The 23,221-nt window shown below is 42.6% G+C and overlaps 1 protein-coding gene across 3 annotated transcripts in view; it reads right to left on the reverse strand.

The window, feature by feature from the left end:
• LOC139459490 (uncharacterized) overlaps nt 1–23,221 on the reverse strand; it is a 57,428-nt gene that overhangs the window by 4,706 nt on the left and 29,501 nt on the right. For all 3 annotated transcript variants that reach the window (XM_071240943.1, XM_071240942.1, XM_071240940.1), the window contains exons 7-10: nt 19,535–19,760; nt 8,496–8,633; nt 7,403–7,549; nt 1,449–1,558 (exon numbers count right to left, since the gene is read on the reverse strand). In XM_071240943.1, the coding sequence (XP_071097044.1) occupies nt 1,449–1,558; nt 7,403–7,549; nt 8,496–8,633; nt 19,535–19,760 (621 nt within the window). The remainder of the gene's footprint in view (nt 1–1,448; nt 1,559–7,402; nt 7,550–8,495; nt 8,634–19,534; nt 19,761–23,221) is intronic.

The following is a 23,221-nucleotide window of genomic DNA, read 5'->3' on the forward strand; positions in this document are numbered from 1 at the left end:
AGTATGACTTACACTGCGACACACTCCACATCAGTATGCTGCGTTTGTCAAGTGATTCAGCTACACTGTGGCTGCCAGCCTACTGGAGCTCACCTTTACTACTTCTGTGACAGCCTGCTTCAGCCTGATGACTGATATCTACCACAGATTATCAGCCATTGAGGAGGACAATCTTTTAGAGAATGACAGTAGCATACATCATGAACATGAGAGCTTTGTGGTTCTCACTTTATTTATGCCTGATTCACGAGAACCTTCAAAAACTTGTAAAACAAAGCTACAGGGCTTACTTACATTCCCAAACCTTATCATTTCTCCAGACATATATTTCATAGCCACCATCTTCTCATTCAATGCAGACAAAGCTGTTTTAATTACATTTTATCACATATATGTACACAACTTTCAGTACGGAAACTATTTGGAATAGGATGCAGCATATTACAGTCATTACATGTGTGATAGATGCCAGCGGGGTCACCATCACTCAGTAAAGTGTGTGTTACCCTTGGTCCATATTACAGTCATTACATGTGTGATAGATGCCAGCGGGGTCACCATCACTCAGTAAAGTGTGTGTTACCCTTGGTCCATATTACAGTCATTACATGTGTGATAGATGCCAGCGGGGTCACCGTCACTCAGTAAAGTGTGTGTTACCCTTGGTCCATATTACAGTCATTACATGTGTGATAGATGCCAGCGGGGTCACCGTCACTCAGTAAAGTGTGTGTTACCCTTGGTCCATATTACAGTCATTACATGTGTGATAGATGCCAGCAGGGTCACCGTCACTCAGTAAAGTGTGTGTTACCCTTGGTCCATATTACAGTCATTACATGTGTGATAGATGCCAGCGGGGTCACTGTCACTCAGTAAAGTGTGTGTTACCCTTGGTCCATATTACAGTCATTACATGTGTGATAGATGCCAGCGGGGTCACCGTCACTCAGTAAAGTGTGTGTTCACCTTGGTCCCTGAAGGGTGCCTGTGAACATCGAGGCAGTGACATGCAAGCACTCTGGGACCAGTTATGTGTGAGCAACAAACAGAGGTTTCGTTCTTGATGTAAATATCAATACATGTGGAAACTTTAAAGATGGTCATAAAGATGGTCAACAGGTGAACGTCTGAATGTATGGCTACATGGTGCTGTTTACAGTATACAACACACCAGTGGCCTGCTTCCTCTCCACTTCCCCAAGTTTCTCTGGCCAATGACCAATAATGTGTCACATCTTCATTCACAGGGCCAGGGTTCATAGAATTGGGTACAGTTGCCCAATGCGTTTTAAAAATATCATGCCAAAACTTTCAAAATCCTTTAAGGCTACAGCAATAATGTCATTTTGGCAAAATCTGCCTCGTATGTTTTAATCCTCTAGGCATCGATGACACTCCATGAGAAGCAAGGCCACTGGGTGTGAAGAGAGTGTGGCTGTACTGACCCGGTTGTAGGGATCATATAGCTCCACCAACGACCCGTCCTCTCTGAACTGCAGCTTGATGCCATCAGTACATGTGAACACCTGGGTCATGTTGACTACCGGCTTGTAGCCTGAAGTAGAAGAATCACATAACAAGAGGCCCATAGGGCCTGTATCGCTCACCTGGTTATTTAAGCAATCATGACAAAATATACATATGCATTGTACATGTATATAATACTGCAAATATTTCGTAAGTTTGACTCAGCATTTAAAATTGGTGGATGGCAAATCTGACAGAATGAACATGTATTTCTCTAGATACAAATGTAGCATAAAGACCTGAACCATTTCCATGTTATGATCCAGGATTAATCATATTAAAGATATTATTCTCTTTATAACAAACAAATGTATCCGTTTATTATAGGGTGGGGATAATATTGGTTTGCATGTTATGGTCAAGGTTCGTACTCCTTTGGGAGTGCCAGAACTGAAGGGCCAGTCCTGGTAGCATATGTGCATTCGTCTCATTATACTCTCAATTGTACATATGGTTATACGGTGGGGATCTTAGCTGTGTACAAGTTATAAATAAACCCTTTTAGCCCCACCCCTTAGTCCCGGGGTTTGGGATAGGGTTCAGCCCCTCCATTTCTCCAATTTGAATCGCCACCATTGGAGAATGCTTCCAACCAAATATGGTTGATAACTATCTCTTAGTTCCAGGGAGGAATTCGTTTAAAGCAATACAGCCAAATTACCCCTATTTCGCCCCGCCGCTCAGCCCCTTAGGGGCTGATCAGCCCTTCCATTTGTACAATTTTGAATCCCCACCACCTAGGGATGCTTCCAACAAAATATGGTTGATATCTATTCTCTTAGTTCCAGAGAAGTAGTCATTTAAAGCAATTTAGCCAAATTACCTCTACTTCGCCCCACCCCTCAGCCCCACCTTTTTTACAATTTTGAATCCCCACTACCTAGGGATGCTTCCAGTCAAATTTTGTTAATTTCCAATTAGTAGTTCAGAAGAAGAAGTCGTTTGAATAAATTGTTGACGCACGGACGCTTGGTCCTTCAAACCCGGTGAGCTAATAAACCACTCTGCTAACTGCATAATCTATGTTCAGTCTGATTCAAAGCACTTCTGTTACTCATGTGACAAACCATCATAGGCTAAACCTGAGTCACTTGGACTGCCCAATCAAAATGAAGGATGCATGAAGGATTTTTCAGCCAATCAGTAAGCATTCTATAACAATTTCACTAAATTCTTAAATTGGTCAACATGATCCATTGTCAGTTACCGTTTCTGCTTGGTAAATATCTTCACCAAATCCATCTCCAAATTAACGATTTCAGTCTCAGCAAAAGTAAAACTTTCAACATTCCTATGACAGTACACTCAGTCAGGTTTGGATGTTGTCGGTGTTGGATATTCCTATGACAGTACCCTCTGTTCCTATGACAGTACACTCTGTCAGGTGTAGATGTTCCTGAAAGTACATTCTGTCGGGTGTAGATGTTCCTATGACAGTACACACTGTCGGGTGTAGTTGTTCCTGACAGTACACTCTGTCGGGGGGAGATGTTCCTGACAGTACACTCTGTCGGGTGTAGATGTTCCTATGACAGTACACACTGTCGGGTGTAGATGTTCCTGACAGTACACTCTGTCCGGTGTAGATGTTCCTATGACAGTACACACTGTCGGGTGTAGATGTTCCTGACAGTACACACTGTCGGGTGTAGATGTTCCTGACAGTACACTCTGTCGGATGTGGATGTTCCTATGAGAGTACACTCTGTCGGGTGTAGATGTTCCTGACAGTACACTCTGTCCGGTGTAGATGTTCCTATGACAGTACACACTGTCGGGTGTAGATGTTCCTGACAGTACACTCTGTCGGGTGTAGATGATCCTGACAGTACACTCTGTCGGGTGTAGATGATCCTGACAGTACACACTGTCGGGTGTGGATGTTCCTATGACAGTACACACTGTCGGGTGTAGATGATCCTGACAGTACACTCTGTCGGGTGTAGATGATCCTGACAGTACACTCTGTCGGGTGTAGATGATCCTGACAGTACCCTCTGTTCCTATGACAGTACACTCTGTCAGGTGTGGATGTTCCTATGACAGTACACTCTGTCGGGTGTAGATGTTCCTATGACAGTACACTCTGTCGGGTGTAGATGTTCCTATGACAGTACACTCTGTCGGGTGTGGATGTTCCTATGACAGTACACTCTGTCAGGTGTGGATGTTCCTATGACAGTACACACTGTCGGGTGTAGATGTTCCTGACAGTACACTCTGTCGGGTGTAGATGATCCTGACAGTACACTCTGTCGGGTGTAGATGATCCTGACAGTACCCTCTGTTCCTATGACAGTACACTCTGTCAGGTGTGGATGTTCCTATGACAGTACACTCTGTCGGGTGTAGATGTTCCTATGACAGTACACTCTGTCGGGTGTAGATGATCCTGACAGTACCCTCTGTTCCTATGACAGTACACTCTGTCAGGTGTGGATGTTCCTATGACAGTACACTCTGGGAGGTGTGGATGTTCCCATGACAGTACACTCTGTCGGGTGTGGATGTACCCATGACAGTACACTCTGGGAGGTGTAGATGTTCCCATGATAGTACACTCTGGGAGGTGTGGATGTTCCCATGACAGTTCACTCTGGGAGGTGTAGATGTTCCCATGATAGTACACTCTGGGAGGTGTGGATGTACCCATGACAGTACACTCTGGGAGGTGTAGGTGTTCCCATGACAGTACACTCTGGGAGGTGTGGATGTTCCCATGACAGTACACTCTGTCGGGTGTAGATGTTCCTATGACAGTACACTCTGTCGGGTGTAGATGTTCCTATGACAGTACACTCTGTCGGGTGTGGATGTTCCTATGACAGTACACTCTGGCAGGTGTGGATGTTCCTATGACAGTACACTCTGTCGGGTGTAGATGTTCCTATGACAGTACACTCTGGGAGGTGTAGATGTTCCTATGACAGTACACTCTGGCAGGTGTGGATGTTCCTATGACAGTACACTCTGGCAGGTGTGGATGTTCCTATGACAGTACACTCTGGCAGGTGTGGATGTTCCTATGACAGTACACTCTGGCAGGTGTGGATGTTCCTATGACAGTACACTCTGGGAGGTGTAGATGTTCCTATGACAGTACACTCTGTCGGGTGTAGATGTTCCTATGACAGTACGCTCTGTCAGGTGTGGATGTTCCTATGACAGTACACTCTGGCAGGTGTGGATGTTCCTATGACAGTACACTCTGGCAGGTGTGGATGTTCCTATGACAGTACACTCTGGGAGGTGTAGATGTTCCTATGACAGTACACTCTGTCGGGTGTAGATGTTCCTATGACAGTACACTCTGTCGGGTGTGGATGTTCCTATGACAGTACACTCTGTCAGGTGTGGATGTTCCCATGACAGTACACTCTGGCAGGTGTGGATGTTCCTATGACAGTACACTCTGGGAGGTGTAGATGTTCCTATGACAGTACACTCTGTCGGGTGTAGATGTTCCTATGACAGTACACTCTGTCAGGTGTGGATGTTCCCATGACAGTACACTCTGGCAGGTGTGGATGTTCCTATGACAGTACACTCTGTCAGGTGTGGATGTTCCCATGACAGTACACTCTGGCAGGTGTGGATGTTCCTATGACAGTACACTCTGGGAGGTGTAGATGTTCCTATGACAGTACACTCTGTCGGGTGTAGATGTTCCTATGACAGTACACTCTGTCGGGTGTAGATGTTCCTGACAGTACCCTCTGTTCCTATGACAGTACACTCTGTCAGGTGTAGATGTTCCTATGACAGTACACTCTGGGAGGTGTGGATGTTCCCATGACAGTACACTCTGTCGGGTGTGGATGTACCCATGACAGTACACTCTGGGAGGTGTAGATGTTCCCATGATAGTACACTCTGGGAGGTGTGGATGTTCCCATGACAGTTCACTCTGGGAGGTGTAGATGTTCCCATGATAGTACACTCTGGGAGGTGTGGATGTACCCATGACAGTACACTCTGGGAGGTGTAGGTGTTCCCATGACAGTACACTCTGGGAGGTGTGGATGTTCCCATGACAGTACACTCTGTCGGGTGTAGATGTTCCTATGACAGTACACTCTGTCCGGCGTGGATGTTCCTATGACAGTACACTCTGGCAGGTGTAGATGTTCCTAAGACAGTACACTCTGTCAGGTGTAGATGTTCCCATGACAGTACACTCTGTCCGGCGTGGATGTTCCTATGACAGTACACTCTGGCAGGTGTAGATGTTCCTATGACAGTACACTCTGTCGGGTGTAGATGTTCCTATGACAGTACGCTCTGGCAGGTGTGGATGTTCCCATGACAGTACACTCTGGCAGGTGTGGATGTACCCATGACAGTACACTCTGGGAGGTGTAGGTGTTCCCATGACAGTACACTCTGGGAGGTGTAGGTGTTCCCATGACAGTACACTCTGGGAGGTGTGGATGTTCCCATGACAGTACACTCTGTCGGGTGTGGATGTTCCTATGAGAGTACACTCTGTCGGGTGTAGATGTTCCTATGACAGTACACTCTGTCGGGTGTAGATGTTCCTGACAGTACCCTCTGTTCCTATGACAGTACACTCTGTCAGGTGTGGATGTTCCTATGACAGTACACTCTGGGAGGTGTGGATGTTCCCATGACAGTACACTCTGTCGGGTGTGAATGTTCCTATGACAGTACACTCTGGGAGGTGTAGGTGTTCCCATGACAGTACACTCTGGCAGGTGTAGGTGTTCCCATGACAGTACACTCTGTCGGGTGTGAATGTTCCTATGACAGTACACTCTGTCAGGTGTAGATGTTCCTATGACAGTACACTCTGTCGGGTGTAGATGTTCCTATGACAGTACACTCTGTCAGGTGTAGATGTTCCTATGACAGTACACTCTGGGAGGTGTGGATGTTCCCATGACAGTACACTCTGGCAGGTGTGGATGTACCCATGACAGTACACTCTGGGAGGTGTAGGTGTTCCCATGACAGTACACTCTGGGAGGTGTGGATGTTCCCATGACAGTACACTCTGTCGGGTGTGAATGTTCCTATGACAGTACACTCTGGCAGGTGTGGATGTACCCATGACAGTACACTCTGGGAGGTGTAGGTGTTCCCATGACAGTACACTCTGGGAGGTGTGGATGTTCCCATGACAGTACACTCTGTCGGGTGTAGATGTTCCTATGACAGTACACTCTGGCAGGTGTAGATGTTCCTGACAGTACACTCTGTCGGGTGTGGATGTTCCCATGACAGTACGCTCTGTCAGGTGTAGATGTTCCTATGACAGTACACTCTGTTCCTATGACAGTACACTCTGTCGGATGTGGATGTTCCTATGACAGTACACTCTGTCAGGTGTAGATGTTCCTGACAGTACACTCTGTCAGGCGTGGATGTTCCTATGACAGTACACTCTGTCGGGTGTAGATGTTCCTATGACAGTACACTCTGTCGGGTGTAGATGTTCCTATGACAGTACACTCTGTCAGGTGTGGATGTTCCTATGACAGTACACTCTGTCAGGCGTGGATGTTCCCATGACAGTACACTCTGTCGGGTGTAGATGTTCCTGACAGTACACTCTGTCAGGTGTAGATGTTCCTGACAGTACACTCTGTCAGGTGTAGATGTTCCTGACAGTACGCTCTGTTGGGTGTAGATGCAATTGTGCTCAGAAATGAGAGGTTGTAAAGGAAGCACAGCGTTACTTATATATAGTCGGCATTTCCCACTCAAATTTGTTTTCAAGGTATAGAATACAGATATGTTGCTGTACCTAGGGTGTAGAAGGCTCCACAGGATTTGTGAATTGAAGTCAAGATTTGTTTGACCCAAATGACCACCATGTGGCGCATACCAGATCAACTCCCCATCCACCCACCTGTGAGATCCGGTCTAGACGGGTCCTGTTCCTCCCACTCGCGCTTCACCTCCACAGCCAGAGGGTGATCCTGGAGGCTGAAGAACGCTAAGTCAATGAACTGCCGCTGTTCCAGCCATGCATTCTCACAGTTCTTGTAGTTCTTTCCTGTAGATTAGGTTACATGCAACATATGAAAGTTCTCTGCATGAAAGCTATTAGACAGTAATAAAGAAATATATATACAATACACAAAACACACCTGTGGATTGGAGGGCGGTGCATATCACACACACACCTGTTGACTAGAGGGAGGTGCATGTCACATACACACCTGTTAACTAGAGTGATGTGCATGTCACACATATACCCGTGGACTAGAGGGAGGTGCATATCACATACACACCTGTTGACTAGATCGAGGTACATATCACAAACACACCTGTTGACTAGATCGAGGTACATATCACAAACACACCTGTTGACTAGATCGAGGTACATATCACAAACACACCTGTTGACTAGATCGAGGTACATATCACAAACACACCTGTTGACAAGAGGGAGGTGCATATCACACACACAACACACCTGTTGACTAGAGGGAGGTGCATGTCACATACACAACACACCTGTTGACTAGAGGGAGGTGCATGTCACATACACACCTGAGGACTAGATCGAGGTACATATCACAAACACACCTGTTGACTAGATCGAGGTACATATCACAAACACACCTGTTGACTAGAGGGAAGGTGCATATTTCCACATGGGTGCATGTCAATACATGTTGTGTCTTCAATGTAGAATTTCAATTGTGGATTTGATACCTGTTAATTTCATTGAACTTAAAAAATGTTCATGTTCAAACAGTTGGTTTATCTCCAATCAACTATGACAAATTAAGAAATATATTTTGTAATAGAGGCAGTGATGGGGGATGTGGGAACTGTTAAGTCTAACATTGTTTTAACCCCCGGCCTTTCGCTCTCCATGTGGACGCTCTACCACGAGACCACAGATGCGGTTATAGGTTACTTAACTTCCTTTGAGAAGTATACATGAAACAAAAGACAATTTCACAGAAATTATGCTTTAATACAAAACTGACCATTCTTTGCAAGATTGAAGGCAGTGTTTGTCCAGTTGACAGTGTCTCCAACAGATGGCAGGCCCCATGTGTGTTCTGGGGCCTTGATGAGGTAGCGGACAGCAGCCTTGATTCGGGGATCATCTCCCGAACATTCACCTAGTGATAGAGGTCAGAAGTCATGAGTCTGAAGTCAAGGCCAAATATGCAAGTTAGTAGAAAGTGTCGAAAAAACCATGTAAGTCTTGGAAGGGTTCAGACCATTCCAAACACAACTGTGTAGACATGGAAAGGGTTCTAACCATTCCGACCACAACTGTGTAGATCTGGAAAGGGTTCAGGCCATACCCCACAACTGTGTAGATCTGGAAAGGGTTCAGACCATTCCGACCACAACTGTGTAGATCTGGAAAAGGTTCAGGCCATTCCGACCACAACTGTGTAGATCTGGAAAGGGTTCAGACCATTCCGACCACAACTGTGTAGATCTGGAAAGGGTTCAGACCAGGGGTCTGGAAAATTTAAAATCCCAATCGGACATTTGCATTTAGGCCACGCCCCTTCAAATAGCGTATTTTAGTACGACTTTTCACACACATTACAAGTTTACGTATTCATAATATGATGAATTATGAATTGTTTCAATTTAAATTGTTAAATTCACCGTACAATTAATAACAAATAATATCATTTTAGATATACATGGAAAACATACGTTTGTTTCTGTTATAATAACGATCTGTTAACGTAGTAAACGGTCTAATTAATATTCATGAGTTATATTCATGAGTCTGCTCAAGTGTACGCGTTGTAACATTTGGATCGAGACTATTATCCCATATTTGGTTATCACGTGACCTCATGGGAAAAGTGTTTTTTTAAACTAAAGATTTTTTAAAAACAAGACAGATAATTTAATCACAAATACTAAACTATCGTTGAAAGCAATAGTTATTTGAATACATTTTTCATCTGTACTTAATTATTGACCATAAAAAAAATTGATATTGATCGTCCGAGAAAGCAAAATGGCGGTCAATCAAGATTCAATATACGACTAGCTACTGAAAACAATAAAATCTGCAAATCTTCATTGTATGTTAACCAAGTGAAAGTCGTTAGCCATGACTTACAAAATGATCGTCTAGACTTTGAGGGTTTGGCAGATCCGCTCGACTGATCTGCATCGGTCGACTGGCTGTCGTCACGCTTTCGCTTTTTGTCTGAGGTTACGTATCGTAACATTGTGAGGATAATGAGGTACATCGATGATGCAAGGTATTTATGTACAGTTGTAAACACCTTTCACGCAAATTAACAAGATGTTCTCAGTAATTAATCCTCCATTAATCAGTGTCAAGTCAGTTTATTGCCTATTACAGTGATTGACCGATTGGACTATCATGTAGGTACGATGTATTTAAAGCAATCAAAACAAACAAAGCTTGTCAGTGTAGAAAATCTTCATTGTGTTGCAACTGCAGACAGAAACTGCTCAGTCCTAACTGTTGATCATGTCTGGTCAAAATTTAAGAATGTCCGGACAATACTTTTAAAATGTCCAGTAAGCAATATTTTAAACCGGACATTTGAGATTCCCAATCGGTCATGTCCGGCGCATATGACGGTTTCCGGACCCCTGGTTCAGACCATTCCAACCACAACTGTGTAGATCTGAAAAGGGTTCTGACCATTCTGACCACAACTGTGTAGATCTGGAAAGGGTTCAGGCCATTCCGACCACAACTGTGTAGATCTGGAAAGGATTCAGACCATTCCGACCACAAATGTGTAGATCTGGAAAGGGTTCAGACCATTCCGACCACAACTGGGTAGATCTGGAAAGGGTTCAGACCATTCCGACCACAACTGTGTAGATCTGGAAAGGGTTCAGACCATTCCGACCACAACTGGGTAGATCTGGAAAGGGTTCAGACCATTCCGACCACAACTGTGTAGATCTTGAAAGGGTTCAGACCATTGAACCCGCAACTGTGCATATTGAATATCCATATGTGCAAAAGTGCAGAAATTCATGCAAGTTCTCAACTTTACCCAGATGAAGGCAATAAAGATGACGGAGACTTTATCTGACAGTGAGGCCTACTGCACGCCTTGACGCGCCTCAAACACCTTTCTCCTGACTGTAAGGGTCTGGGTTAAGGTATACAACTAATCCCAGTACATGTAATGAACATTGCGAGTCAGAATTGCAAAATGTAGGCACATCTCTTCACAGGCACTGTTTGCTCCGGGAAGTAAGTCTGACAAATCCACAAAGCATGCCCTGCCTTCTGACTGGCTCAAAATGTAGCATGCACCAGTTTTGATTGACAGGCTTGACTGTCCTATATACATCTAATTATATACTTGTCTTATGAAAAACACCTTACCATGTTTGTCCATGTTTATAACATTTTTTTTCCATAAATCTATATATGGCTAAAGTTGTCCGGCCTGTCCGCTCTGTTCTGCATGTCGCCGGATATATTTAGGGTTAGTTGCCAAGAGTTATCTCTGTTTCATTTTACGGACGCTTCATCTCTCAATCTTACTCCTGGTTGTCTTACCAGCACTATCTCGTGCTAATACCTGGGATGTGACGTGGACACTTTCAAATGCCACTTTATGTCACACCATTGTCGAGGGAAGACATTCTCTCTTCCTCGACTCATCAATTCATGTTGATGTGATTTATATATTTTTACAGGTATGTACCCTTGTCTATCTACTTTCTTTATGGAAATCTAGTCAATAGAATAGGTAACGCGATTGTAGAAACTAAATCATTAATGTTGAAAATTGTGAATATAATACTCGGTCAAAAGGCATCGCGTTGCACGAGATTACTAATTCAACCACTAAGTTTAAAGCACCATCCATGTAAGTAAGATTGTGAGTGAAAGATCGTGTAAGTTCCATTCGTTTATCATGTATATATATATTTTATTAATACATAAAAGATCATAAAAATGTTACTTTGTTTATAATGTGGTGACGTCACATCTAACGTGTGCTGCCGAAAACATTTATTGCTTCAATTGTAGTATATAAAGTAACAGCGTTTGAATATTATATTATGTCATGCTATTCAACGTAATTATATTAGACTTTATGTCACGCCATTGTCGAGGGAAGACATTCTCTCTTCCTCGACTCATCAATTCATGTTGATGTGATTTATATATTTTTACAGGTAATAAATCCTTTTATACCTCATCCGCACCGCCTCAGTTCCCTCAATTACATCGTTGGCAGAACCCGCAACAAAATGGCGCCCGAACAGGGACTGAGGTAGAGCCACAACATCATTATCAACGTCATCACAACATCAACATCATCATTGAAGTCGTAATCGTCCACGTGATCATCGTTTTCAACCATATCATCCTTATCACCTGAATCACCTTCACAGACTTTTTAAGTATATACTTTGACATTTTAATGATTTTATGATCATAAATCTTTATTGTCAAGCTGTGATAATTTATATTCAGACAGTGATATTCAAGGATGACTGTGATATTCAAGGACGACTGTGATAGACATTATATGCAGGCAAGGGTGCTTTAGAATATTTCCACCTGTACTTGTGTTGTACGCTTCTCATGGCGATGGACTCCGAACACTTCAAGAAATGTTGACATTATTTTTTACAATCTGCAAAGATGAACTTTAACGTCTACTGATGGACTATTACACTTCTGAGTTCACGCTGGAAATGTGTATGCCGTGGAAATTGGTGATATCTATACTGCATGTTTATGCTTTACTACCAGCTTTATCTATTTATTAGTATTTGTGCGCAATAGGTCCTGTTGCATGTATATGTATAGATATATATTCTTATAAATCCATATAGTAGATACTTCAAGTGTTTATTATGTGATGATAAGAATATTGACTAACACTGCAGTTATTTATTATTAGTTAGTTGATACTTTGTCTGGGATAAACATTAGTGTTTAGCTTTAGTTATTAATATTAGCGTTAGATATTGGGAGACAATTAGACAATCTGTATAAACGATGTCTACTTAGATAATTGTCTCATCTTGGACTTTGTTATTCAATTTCTTAGATTATTTCTTAGTTTATTTCATTCTTCAATATCTTAATTTAGCATTAGTTTTAGTATTTACTTCATTGGGTGAATGAGAATGATCGCGACCCACATCACCGGCATTAGCACTTACTAATTAAACAAGCACTTGTTTTCGCGTCACTTTTCGCGTTCCGTGCCTTCACTTCGCGTGTTTACATCCGGTTACTTAACTTGTTCTTGACTACGCGTGTTGACATCGGTACTTCGCTTCCGCGTTATAGAAAATCTTATTTAATAAAATCATGTAAGGTTCATACCGAGTTTTCTTTTTAATTACTGGTGACACTATTCCTGACTTTGTCATTGGTAATTACCTCCCTTTGCTCTTCACTGTTATATGCTTTACATTTTATTGCTATGAACTGACGTTTGGGTTACACGGTATCCTTAGCGATATTGGTTGGCTGTCACATCCGTGGTTTGTATTTGGTTGGTTTGCTGTTCCTGAGTTGGCAGTTGGTCTTGTGTATACACAAGCTGGTATTATTTTTGTTCTTTATATTGGCTTCAGTTGGTGAGGCACTTGTTGTGTTCCTGTTAATCCTTGTTTACCACTGAGGATAATCGGAACTTTGGTGATTGTGCATCTGTTGTTCTGGCAATAGATAGTCCTGTATCCGTACTTCATTGTTCAACATGGCTTCTGGAGGTGAGAACTGGAATGATGACAAGCCCATAACACAGGAAGACGAACAGAAGATGTTAGCATATCTCACTACCACTGGCCGGTATAACATTCATCCTGTACCCCCTTCCTTCTTGCTTCACCAAAGCAACGTATCTACGCCAGTACATAAAAGGGAGCCCATCACGCCAAAACATCTAGGATTTCAACCTGGACACACCACTGATCAACATGTCCCTACAAATAGATCACCATACGAACACAGAGGATCTCTCAACCAGCAGATGTACCAATTTCAATTGCCTAGGATTTCCCATTTTTCCGGAGAAACTCCTGTACCGAAAACGGAGTCATCTTTTGAAACTTGGAAATGGGAAGTAAGATGCCTTATTCGAGATGATGCTTACCCACCTGCTATTCTGTCTCAGGCTGTGAGGAAGTCCCTCAAAGGTGATGCATCCAGTGTTCTTCTTTCACTAGGTGAGAGGGCAACAGTTGACACTATCGTGAGGAAACTGGAAGGACTATATGGCACGGTGGATAATCCGGAATCCCTGATGCAAGCTTTCTACACGACTCGTCAACAGGAATCTGAATCAGTTGCATCATGGGGAATTAGATTGGAAACCCTACTACAGAGAGCCACAGACAGAGGAAGCTACATGGATGCTACATCGAGAGACAGTATTCTGAGGAATAAATTCTGGAGTGGATTATTAAAGAATGCTACCCGACCTTCATTTTACTCAGGACAGGATTTTGAGGATCTTCTGCAGACCACCAGAGAAATTGAACGTGAGATGCAAGGAGAGCCACATCCAAGGATGAGATCCAAGGTCCAACAGCAACCACACGTCATGGATAGGAACCCCACACCAGATACAGATTATTCTGCCAAGATATCTCAGCAGCTATCAGAAGTTATAAAGAGACTGGACAAGCTGGAACCAGCGCAGCCAAAGCAACAGCCCCAGACGGACAACAAACTTTTGAAGCAGATCTTGGATAGACTTTCAGTATTAGAAGCCCAGAAGGATTCTTCTACAGTTACAGGTATCCCAGTTAGAGGCAGAGGTCGTGGAAGACTTGAACGTGGGAGACGTGGTGGATCTTTAAACTAGAATGGCCTACTGCTGAAGGGCTAGTAGAGGCCAATGGAAGTGATAGCCCTAAACCAACAGATCTACATGACAGAATGATCGGAGAGGCTAATGAAACTCAAGTAGTCATCGCTGGAGTTAAATGTTCTGCACTTTTAGACACCGGATCCCAGATTACAACTGTCAGTCAAGCCTTTTACAACTCTACATTATCAGAGATTGAATGTCGGCCCCTAACTGAGTTTGAACTTCAAATAACTGGAGCTGGAGACACTAACATACCTTACTCTGGATACATTGATGTATCAATCTACATTCCTTGCTATGATGTCGAATTGCAGATTCCTATACTAATAACCAAGGATACAAAATACAACAAGGACATCCCTGCAGTGATTGGCATCAATGTTCTTAAGAGATTAAAATCCAGAAACCAGGAAACAGGAAAGGTATTACCAAAGGAATGGACTACTGCACTGGATTCAATTAGTTACAATGGCATTCTAGGAACAGTCAAGTCTACCAATGATAAACCTATCATTATTCAGCCAAATCAGATGGTCACCCTCAGTGGAATTATTCGTCATAGTCCAGGGAATTACACTGCTGTTACTGAACATCTTGAAGTTGAATACGACATGCATACAGGTTTGTCTGTTTGTCCACGCCTAGTTGAAGTTGGAAAACATGGGAAGTTATCCAGAATACCCGTTCGATGCTGCAACCTGTCTGAAAGAGTCATCACCATTCGTCCAAAGACCAGACTCTGTCAACTCCACCAAGTTCGTGTCATTACATAAGTGCCCCTGGATGTATCTGCTAAAAAGACGAATCATGTATCAGAGGACACAACAGATACTTCTTCTCAGCACTGCAAATCAAGGATTGATCTCTCTTACAGCCATCTTGATGACCCACAGAAGCAAGTAGTCTCTGACATGCTACAGCGTTGGGATTGCATCATGTCTTCAGATATCACAGACTTAGGTTGCTGCAACACTGTGAAGCATGGAATCAGGTTGACAGATGATACTCCTTTCAAGCAGCCACATCGAAGAATCCCTCCTGGATTATTTGAAGAAGTAAGGGAACACTTACATGAGATGATAGCATGTGGAGCCATTAGAGAATCTCACAGTCCCTACTCATCTAATGTGGTGTTAGTCCGCAAACAGGATAACAGTCTACGTTTCTGTCTTGACATGAGATTGTTGAATTCAAGAACAGTTCGGGATTCCTACTCAATTTCAAGAATTGATGAAACTTTAGATTGTCTGTCTGGATCGAGATTGTTCTCCAAGTTGGACTTGCGCTCTGGATACTGGCAAGTTGAGCTTGAGGAAAAGGACAAGGAGAAAACTGCATTTTCCGTTGGACCATTAGGTTTTTATGAATGTAATAGAATGCCATTCGGTCTAACCAATGCTCCAGCAACATTTCAAAGGCTCATGGAGAAATGCATGGGAGATTTAAATCTAAGAGAATGTCTCATCTACCTTGATGACATCATCATCTTCTCAAGCACATTTGACGAGCACTTGGAAAGACTGGAAGCAGTATTTCAAAGACTCAGAAATAACAGACTGAAGCTAAAACCATCTAAATGTCAGCTTTTCAGAGAAAGGGTGAAGTATCTTGGTCACATTGTATCTGTTAATGGAATCGAGACTGATCCAGAAAAGATTAGTGCTCTGAAGACCTGGCCAGTACCACAGAATACAGAAGATGTTCGCAAATTCCTAGGATTTACTGGGTTCTACAGGCGATTTGTGAAGGATTTTGCCAAGATCACAAAGCCACTCAATGATTTGCTCGTAGGACAACCCAAGAAGAAGAGCAGGCGACCTACAAAAGAGATCAACAATTGGATCTGGTCAGGAGAACAGCAAGCAGCATTTGATACTCTCATCCATCATTTAACGCAACCACGGATACTCGCCTATGCTGATTATTCCCTGCCTTTTGAGGTACACACAGATGCAAGCGGAGCTGGACTTGGAGCAGTTCTTTATCAGAAGCAACAAGGACGTTTGAGGGTTGTAGCCTATGCCAGTAGAGCTCTACGGAAGAGTGAGAAGAATTACCCAGCTCACAAACTGGAATTCCTGGCACTCAAGTGGGCAGTAACTGACAAGTTCCACGAATATCTCTATGGAAACAAGTTTGAAGTGAAGACAGATAATAATCCTTTGACATATGTCCTCACTACTGCTAAACTTGATGCCACTGGACATCGCTGGCTAGCAGCACTTTCAGCATATGATTTCAAGATCATTTATCGCCAGGGAAACAAGAACCAAGATGCAGATGGATTGTCCAGACGGCATAATCATGGAGCTGATTTAACCAAACTGGATGTTCCAAGTATCAAGGCCATCTGTCAAGTTCACCAGGCGATAGGTACTCGTGCTGAAAGTCTCACCTTTCATGAGGATGCCATATATCCAGAGGAACCATCCCTGCCTTTAGCCTCGAAAGAACACAACTGGAGGAAAGAACAATCACTGGATAAAACACTTGCTCGGCTGATATCACTTTTGAACCTAGGACACAAGCCAACAGCACGCCAACGTTCTCTTGAAGATCAATCCATCAGGAAACTCCTTCTGGAATGGGACAAGTTTTTCCTAAACAAAGGAGTTCTCTATCGAAGTGTGAACAGTTGTGATGGAGTTGTACATCAAAAAAAAATGTTACCAACCATACACAAGGAAACAGTTCTCAAGGCCATCCATGATAATTCAGGACATCAAGGCAGAGACCATACTCTTGACTTAATTCGAAACAGGTTCTTCTGGACTGGTATGAATGAAGATGTAGAGAGATACATTCGTAAATGTGGAAACTGCATCAGACGAAAATCACCTGTAACAAGGAAATCAGCTGAGCTAGTCAACATTCAGACAACCCAACCAATGGAACTAGTGTGCATGGACTACTTGCAATTGGAGGAATCAAAAGGAGGATTCGGGAACATTCTTGTGATCACAGATCATTTTACAAGATATGCTATTGCCATACCAACCAAAAATCAATCCGCAAAGACAACAGCAAGAGTTCTTTTTGATAATTTCCTTGTGCACTATGGATTTCCAGCCAAACTTCACAGCGACCAAGGGAGAAACTTTGTAGGCAATATCATCAAGGAGTTATGTCAACTGACAGGAATTCGGAAGACTCGAACCACACCATATCATCCCCAAGGAAACGGAATGTGTGAGAGATTCAACCAGACTCTTCTGAACATGTTGGGAACCCTTGAAGAAGATAAGAAAAATGACTGGAAGACTTATGTTTCTCCACTGGTTCACGCCTACAATGCCACAAAGCATGAGAGTACAGGATACTCACCTTTCTACCTTATGTTTGGTCGACATCCACGCCTGCCTGTTGATGCTTTCCTTGGAGTCAAGAAGATTGGTGATGACCACACTACAACGACTGAATATATCAACAAATTGAGAAAGAGATTAAACTTTGGCAAAGGACCGACGAAGACACTTCATCGGAACATGCTCCTCCCACTTGTGTCAATACCAGCAGAACCAGTGTTTGGACATCAAAAAAAAAATGAAAGAAAGGCAGGGATGAAGAAATCTGTGTCCTTGAAGGTGAAAGAATACCAAGAACTCATGGAGCCAGAAGACGAAGAACCCGAGGAAGTATTTGTATTGTTACCAGATCATATTAGTCCACCAGTGTCTCAGGTTACTGGATCCAATGGAACTAACTTTGGTCGAGATCTTGAAGAAAGAACTGACGCTAATAGAGAGGAATCCATGGAAACAGTAGGAACTGTAATGGAGCTTGAAGACTCATTTCCTGCTGACACGTCTCCTGGACCATCATCTAAGAGTTCTCCAACACACTATACTTCCAGCCCTCCTTAACAGTCATCTGCTTCAGCGGAAGAGGAGCCCGGTACAACGTCTGCTCATGACGAGGATGTAGTTGCAGACTCCACTGATCATGTGTCAGAACGGAACTCTGATATGGGGAGGCCTACCCGTAACAGAGCTCCTCCGTTTTGGCTCAGAAATGGCGATTGGGTAACTGACTACAGTATTCTTGCCAAACCATCTGTTTACTCTGATAAGGATGTTTTCCTTTCTGAGGATACATCATCGGCCGCTGGTATCCCAGAATCGTTTGAGGTTTTTGTATAGTTGTGTTATTAACTTTCAACGTTGTGAGCTCATAATGTGTGTAAGTAGTTGTATAAAGGTTTCACTTTTCTCTGTTTGGATGCTTCAGCACATTTAAATGTTGAGGACAACATTTCTCAAAGGGGGGGAAGGTGTCGCCGGATATATTTAGGGTTAGTTGCCAAGAGTTATCTCTGTTTCATTTTACGGACGCTTCATCTCTCAATCTTACTCCTGATTGTCTTACCAGCAGTATCTCGTGCTAATACCTGGGATGTGACGTGGACACTTTCAAATGCCACTTTATGTCACACCATTGTCGAGGGAAGACATTCTCTCTTCCTCGACTCATCAATTCATGTTGATGTGATTTATATATTTTTACAGGTATGTACCCTTGTCTATCTACTTTCTTTATGGAAATCTAGTCAATAGAATAGGTAACGTGATTGTAGAAACTAAATCATTAATGTTGTAAATTGTGAATATAATACTCGGTCAAAAGGCATCGCGTTGCACGAGATTACTAATTCAACCACTAAGTTTAAAGCACCATCCTGTAAGTAAGATTGTGAGTGAAAGATCGTGTAAGTTCCAATCGTTTATCATGTATATATATATTTTATTATTACATAAAAGATCATAAAAATGTTACTTTGTTTATAATGTGGTGACGTCACATCTAACGTGTGCTGCCGAAAACATTTATTGCTTCAATTGTAGTATATAAAGTAACAGCGTTTGAATATTATATTATGTCATGCTATTCAACGTAATTATATTAGACTTTATGTCACGCCATTGTCGAGGGAAGACATTCTCTCTTCCTCGACTCATCAATTCATGTTGATGTGATTTATATATTTTTACAGGTAATAAATCCTTTTATACCTCATCCGCACCGCCTCAGTTCCCTCAATTACATCGTTGGCAGAACCCGCGACATGCACATACTGTATGTTAATAGGAAAACAAGGGGTGCGATGTGCCCATGCCTTGTGTTGTGTTCTGCTCCCTAGCAAGGTGCAGGTAATTGTCCACTAGCATGTGGCATGTAGGAGGAGACTTGATGGTGTATATACCCACCCTTCCTCACACAGACCTGCAGCTTGTTGGCAAAGGCCCAGTACCTGGCCATCTTGACCGGGTCCGAGGAGATGCCCTGTACCCAGGTGTCGCCAACCTCCACTTCCACCACAGGGAGCTGGCCTTTGATTGGTTGAAGTGCTTCGATGAAGTTGTCAAACGTAGATGCCATCAGTTTGGCACCAGGAAATTCTCCGCGAAGGACTTCATAATTGCTTAGAATCTCCTGGTAAACAACGTTAATGTCATTAGAAGGTATACTCACCAAACATGAGGCAGTTCAGAAGAGTGTAAAACAATAAATTTACAATTAATTTGGAAAATTCGCAATTCTGATTGGTCAATCAGAGGTATCAAATCACAATAATAACCTCTGATTGAAACTGCCCTATATAGTTATTTTGTTTGACATTCTTTCTCAATCATTGACCATGTACAATTTGAAACAACACGCTAATTAAAAACTGAGAGATGCACTTATTCAAAGAATGTGTAGCAGTACTGGTAACTTTGGGGGCAGAAAGAAAACATATTGATTGTGTATATCAATTTAGCACAGTTAAATGTACAGGTACCCTAGCTCTACAATGAAAACAGTATGTGTAGCTCCTAAAACTTGATGTATATGAAAAGTCTGGATCATTTCAACATTCTAAAAAATATGGGGAAAACAAAACAATACTATTTCATTAACAAAATGTTATGTTGGCCATATGAGAAGGTCCTTTCCAGCCTTTGAGACATGTCTTGATTGCAGACAGTGTTAATGTGAGAATGAAGCACCCTGTGCCAGGTAAGTATGTGTGAACTGTGTGCTTGTTCAGTAAATCACAGGTAAGTATGCGTGAACTGTGTGCATGTTCAGTAAATCACAGGTAAGTCTGTGTGAACTGTGTGCTTGTTCAGTAAATCACAGGTACGTATGTGTGAACTGTGTGCATGTTCAGTAAATCACAGGTAAGTATGTGTGAACTGTGTGAATGTTCAGTAAATCAAAGGTAAGTATGTGTGAACTGCGTGCATGTTCAGTAAATCACAGGTAAGTCTGTGTGGACTGTGTGCTTGTTCATTAAATCACAGGTAAGTATGTGTGAACTGTTTGCTTGTTCAGTAAACATAAGTAGGTCCTTCCCAGCCTTTGAGCCAGGTCTTGTTTGCAGACTGTGTTAATTTGAGAATGATGCACCCTGAGCCAGGTAAGTATGTGTGAACTGTGTGCTTGTTCAGTAAATCACAGGTAAGTCTGTGTGGACTGTGTGCTTGTTCAATAAATCACAGGTAAGTCTGTGTGAACTGTTTGCTTGTTCAGTAAATCACAGGTAAGTCTGTGTGGACTGTGTGCTTGTTCAATAAATCACAGGTAAGTCTGTGTGAACTGTTTGCTTGTTCAGTAAATCACAGGTAAGTCTGTGTGGACTGTGTGCTTGTTCAGTAAATCACAGGTAAGTCTGTGTGGACTGTGTGCATGTTCAGTAAATCACAGGTAAGTCTGTGTGGACTGTGTGCTTGTTCAGTTAATCACAGGTAAGTATGTGTGGACTGTGTGCTTGTTTAGTAAATCACAGGTAAGTCTGTGTGGACTGTGTGCTTGTTTAGTAAATCACGGGTAAGTCTGTGTGGACTGTGTGCATGTTCAGTAAATCACAGGTAAGTCTGTGTGGACTGTGTGCTTGTTCAGTAAATCACAGGTAGGTCTGTGTGGACTGTGTGCATGTTCAGTAAATCACAGGTAAGTCTGTGTGGACTGTGTGCTTGTTCAGTAAATCACAGGTAAGTCTGTGTGGACTGAGTGCTTGCAATTGTTCAGTAAATCACAGATAGTTATGAGTGGACTGTGTGCTTGTTCAGTAAATCACAGGTAAGTATGCGTGAACTGTGTGCATGTTCAGTAAATCACAGGTAAGTCTGTGTGAACTGTGTGCTTGTTCAGTAAATCACAGGTACGTATGTGTGAACTGTGTGCATGTTCAGTAAATCACAGGTAAGTATGTGTGAACTGTGTGAATGTTCAGTAAATCACAGGTAAGTATGTGTGAACTGTGTGAATGTTCAGTAAATCAAAGGTAAGTATGTGTGAACTGCGTGCATGTTCAGTAAATCACAGGTAAGTCTGTGTGGACTGTGTGCTTGTTCATTAAATCACAGGTAAGTATGTGTGAACTGTTTGCTTGTTCAGTAAACATAAGTAGGTCCTTCCCAGCCTTTGAGCCAGGTCTTGTTTGCAGACAGTGTTAATTTGAGAATGATGCACCCTGAGCCAGGTAAGTATGTGTGAACTGTGTGCTTGTTCAGTAAATCACAGGTAAGTCTGTGTGGACTGTGTGCTTGTTCAATAAATCACAGGTAAGTCTGTGTGAACTGTTTGCTTGTTCAGTAAATCACAGGTAAGTCTGTGTGGACTGTGTGCTTGTTCAATAAATCACAGGTAAGTCTGTGTGAACTGTTTGCTTGTTCAGTAAATCACAGGTAAGTCTGTGTGGACTGTGTGCTTGTTCAGTAAATCACAGGTAAGTCTGTGTGGACTGTGTGCATGTTCAGTAAATCACAGGTAAGTCTGTGTGGACTGTGTGCTTGTTCAGTTAATCACAGGTAAGTATGTGTGGACTGTGTGCTTGTTTAGTAAATCACAGGTAAGTCTGTGTGGACTGTGTGCTTGTTTAGTAAATCACGGGTAAGTCTGTGTGGACTGTGTGCATGTTCAGTAAATCACAGGTAAGTCTGTGTGGACTGTGTGCTTGTTCAGTAAATCACAGGTAGGTCTGTGTGGACTGTGTGCATGTTCAGTAAATCACAGGTAAGTCTGTGTGGACTGTGTGCTTGTTCAGTAAATCACAGGTAAGTCTGTGTGGACTGAGTGCTTGCAATTGTTCAGTAAATCACAGATAGTTATGAGTGGACTGTGTGCTTGTTCAGTAAATCACAGGTAAGTCTGTGTGGACTGTGTGCTTGTTCAGTAAATCACAGATAGTTATGAGTGGACTGTGTGCATGTTCAGTAAATCTCAGGTAAGTCTGTGTGGACTGTGTGCTTGTTCAGTAAATCACAGATAGTTATGAGTGGACTGTGTGCTTGATCAGTAAATCACAGATTGGTATGTGTGGAATGTGTGTGCTTGTTCAGTAAATCACATGAAGGTCTGTGTGGACTGTGTGCTTGTTCATTAAATCACAGGTAAGTATGTGTGAACTGTTTGCTTGTTCAGTAAACATAAGTAGGTCCTTCCCAGCCTTTGAGCCAGGTCTTGTTTGCAGACAGTGTTAATTTGAGAATGATGCACCCTGAGCCAGGTAAGTATGTGTGAACTGTGTGCTTGTTCAGTAAATCACAGGTAAGTCTGTGTGGACTGTGTGCTTGTTCAATAAATCACAGGTAAGTCTGTGTGAACTGTTTGCTTGTTCAGTAAATCACAGGTAAGTCTGTGTGGACTGTGTGCTTGTTCAATAAATCACAGGTAAGTCTGTGTGAACTGTTTGCTTGTTCAGTAAATCACAGGTAAGTCTGTGTGGACTGTGTGCTTGTTCAGTAAATCACAGGTAAGTCTGTGTGGACTGTGTGCATGTTCAGTAAATCACAGGTAAGTCTGTGTGGACTGTGTGCTTGTTCAGTTAATCACAGGTAAGTATGTGTGGACTGTGTGCTTGTTTAGTAAATCACAGGTAAGTCTGTGTGGACTGTGTGCTTGTTTAG

This window comes from Haliotis cracherodii, unplaced genomic scaffold (assembly GCF_022045235.1).
Source record: "Haliotis cracherodii isolate W230 unplaced genomic scaffold, xgHalCrac1.p SCAF_13, whole genome shotgun sequence".
Taxonomy (NCBI): domain Eukaryota; kingdom Metazoa; phylum Mollusca; class Gastropoda; order Lepetellida; family Haliotidae; genus Haliotis; species Haliotis cracherodii.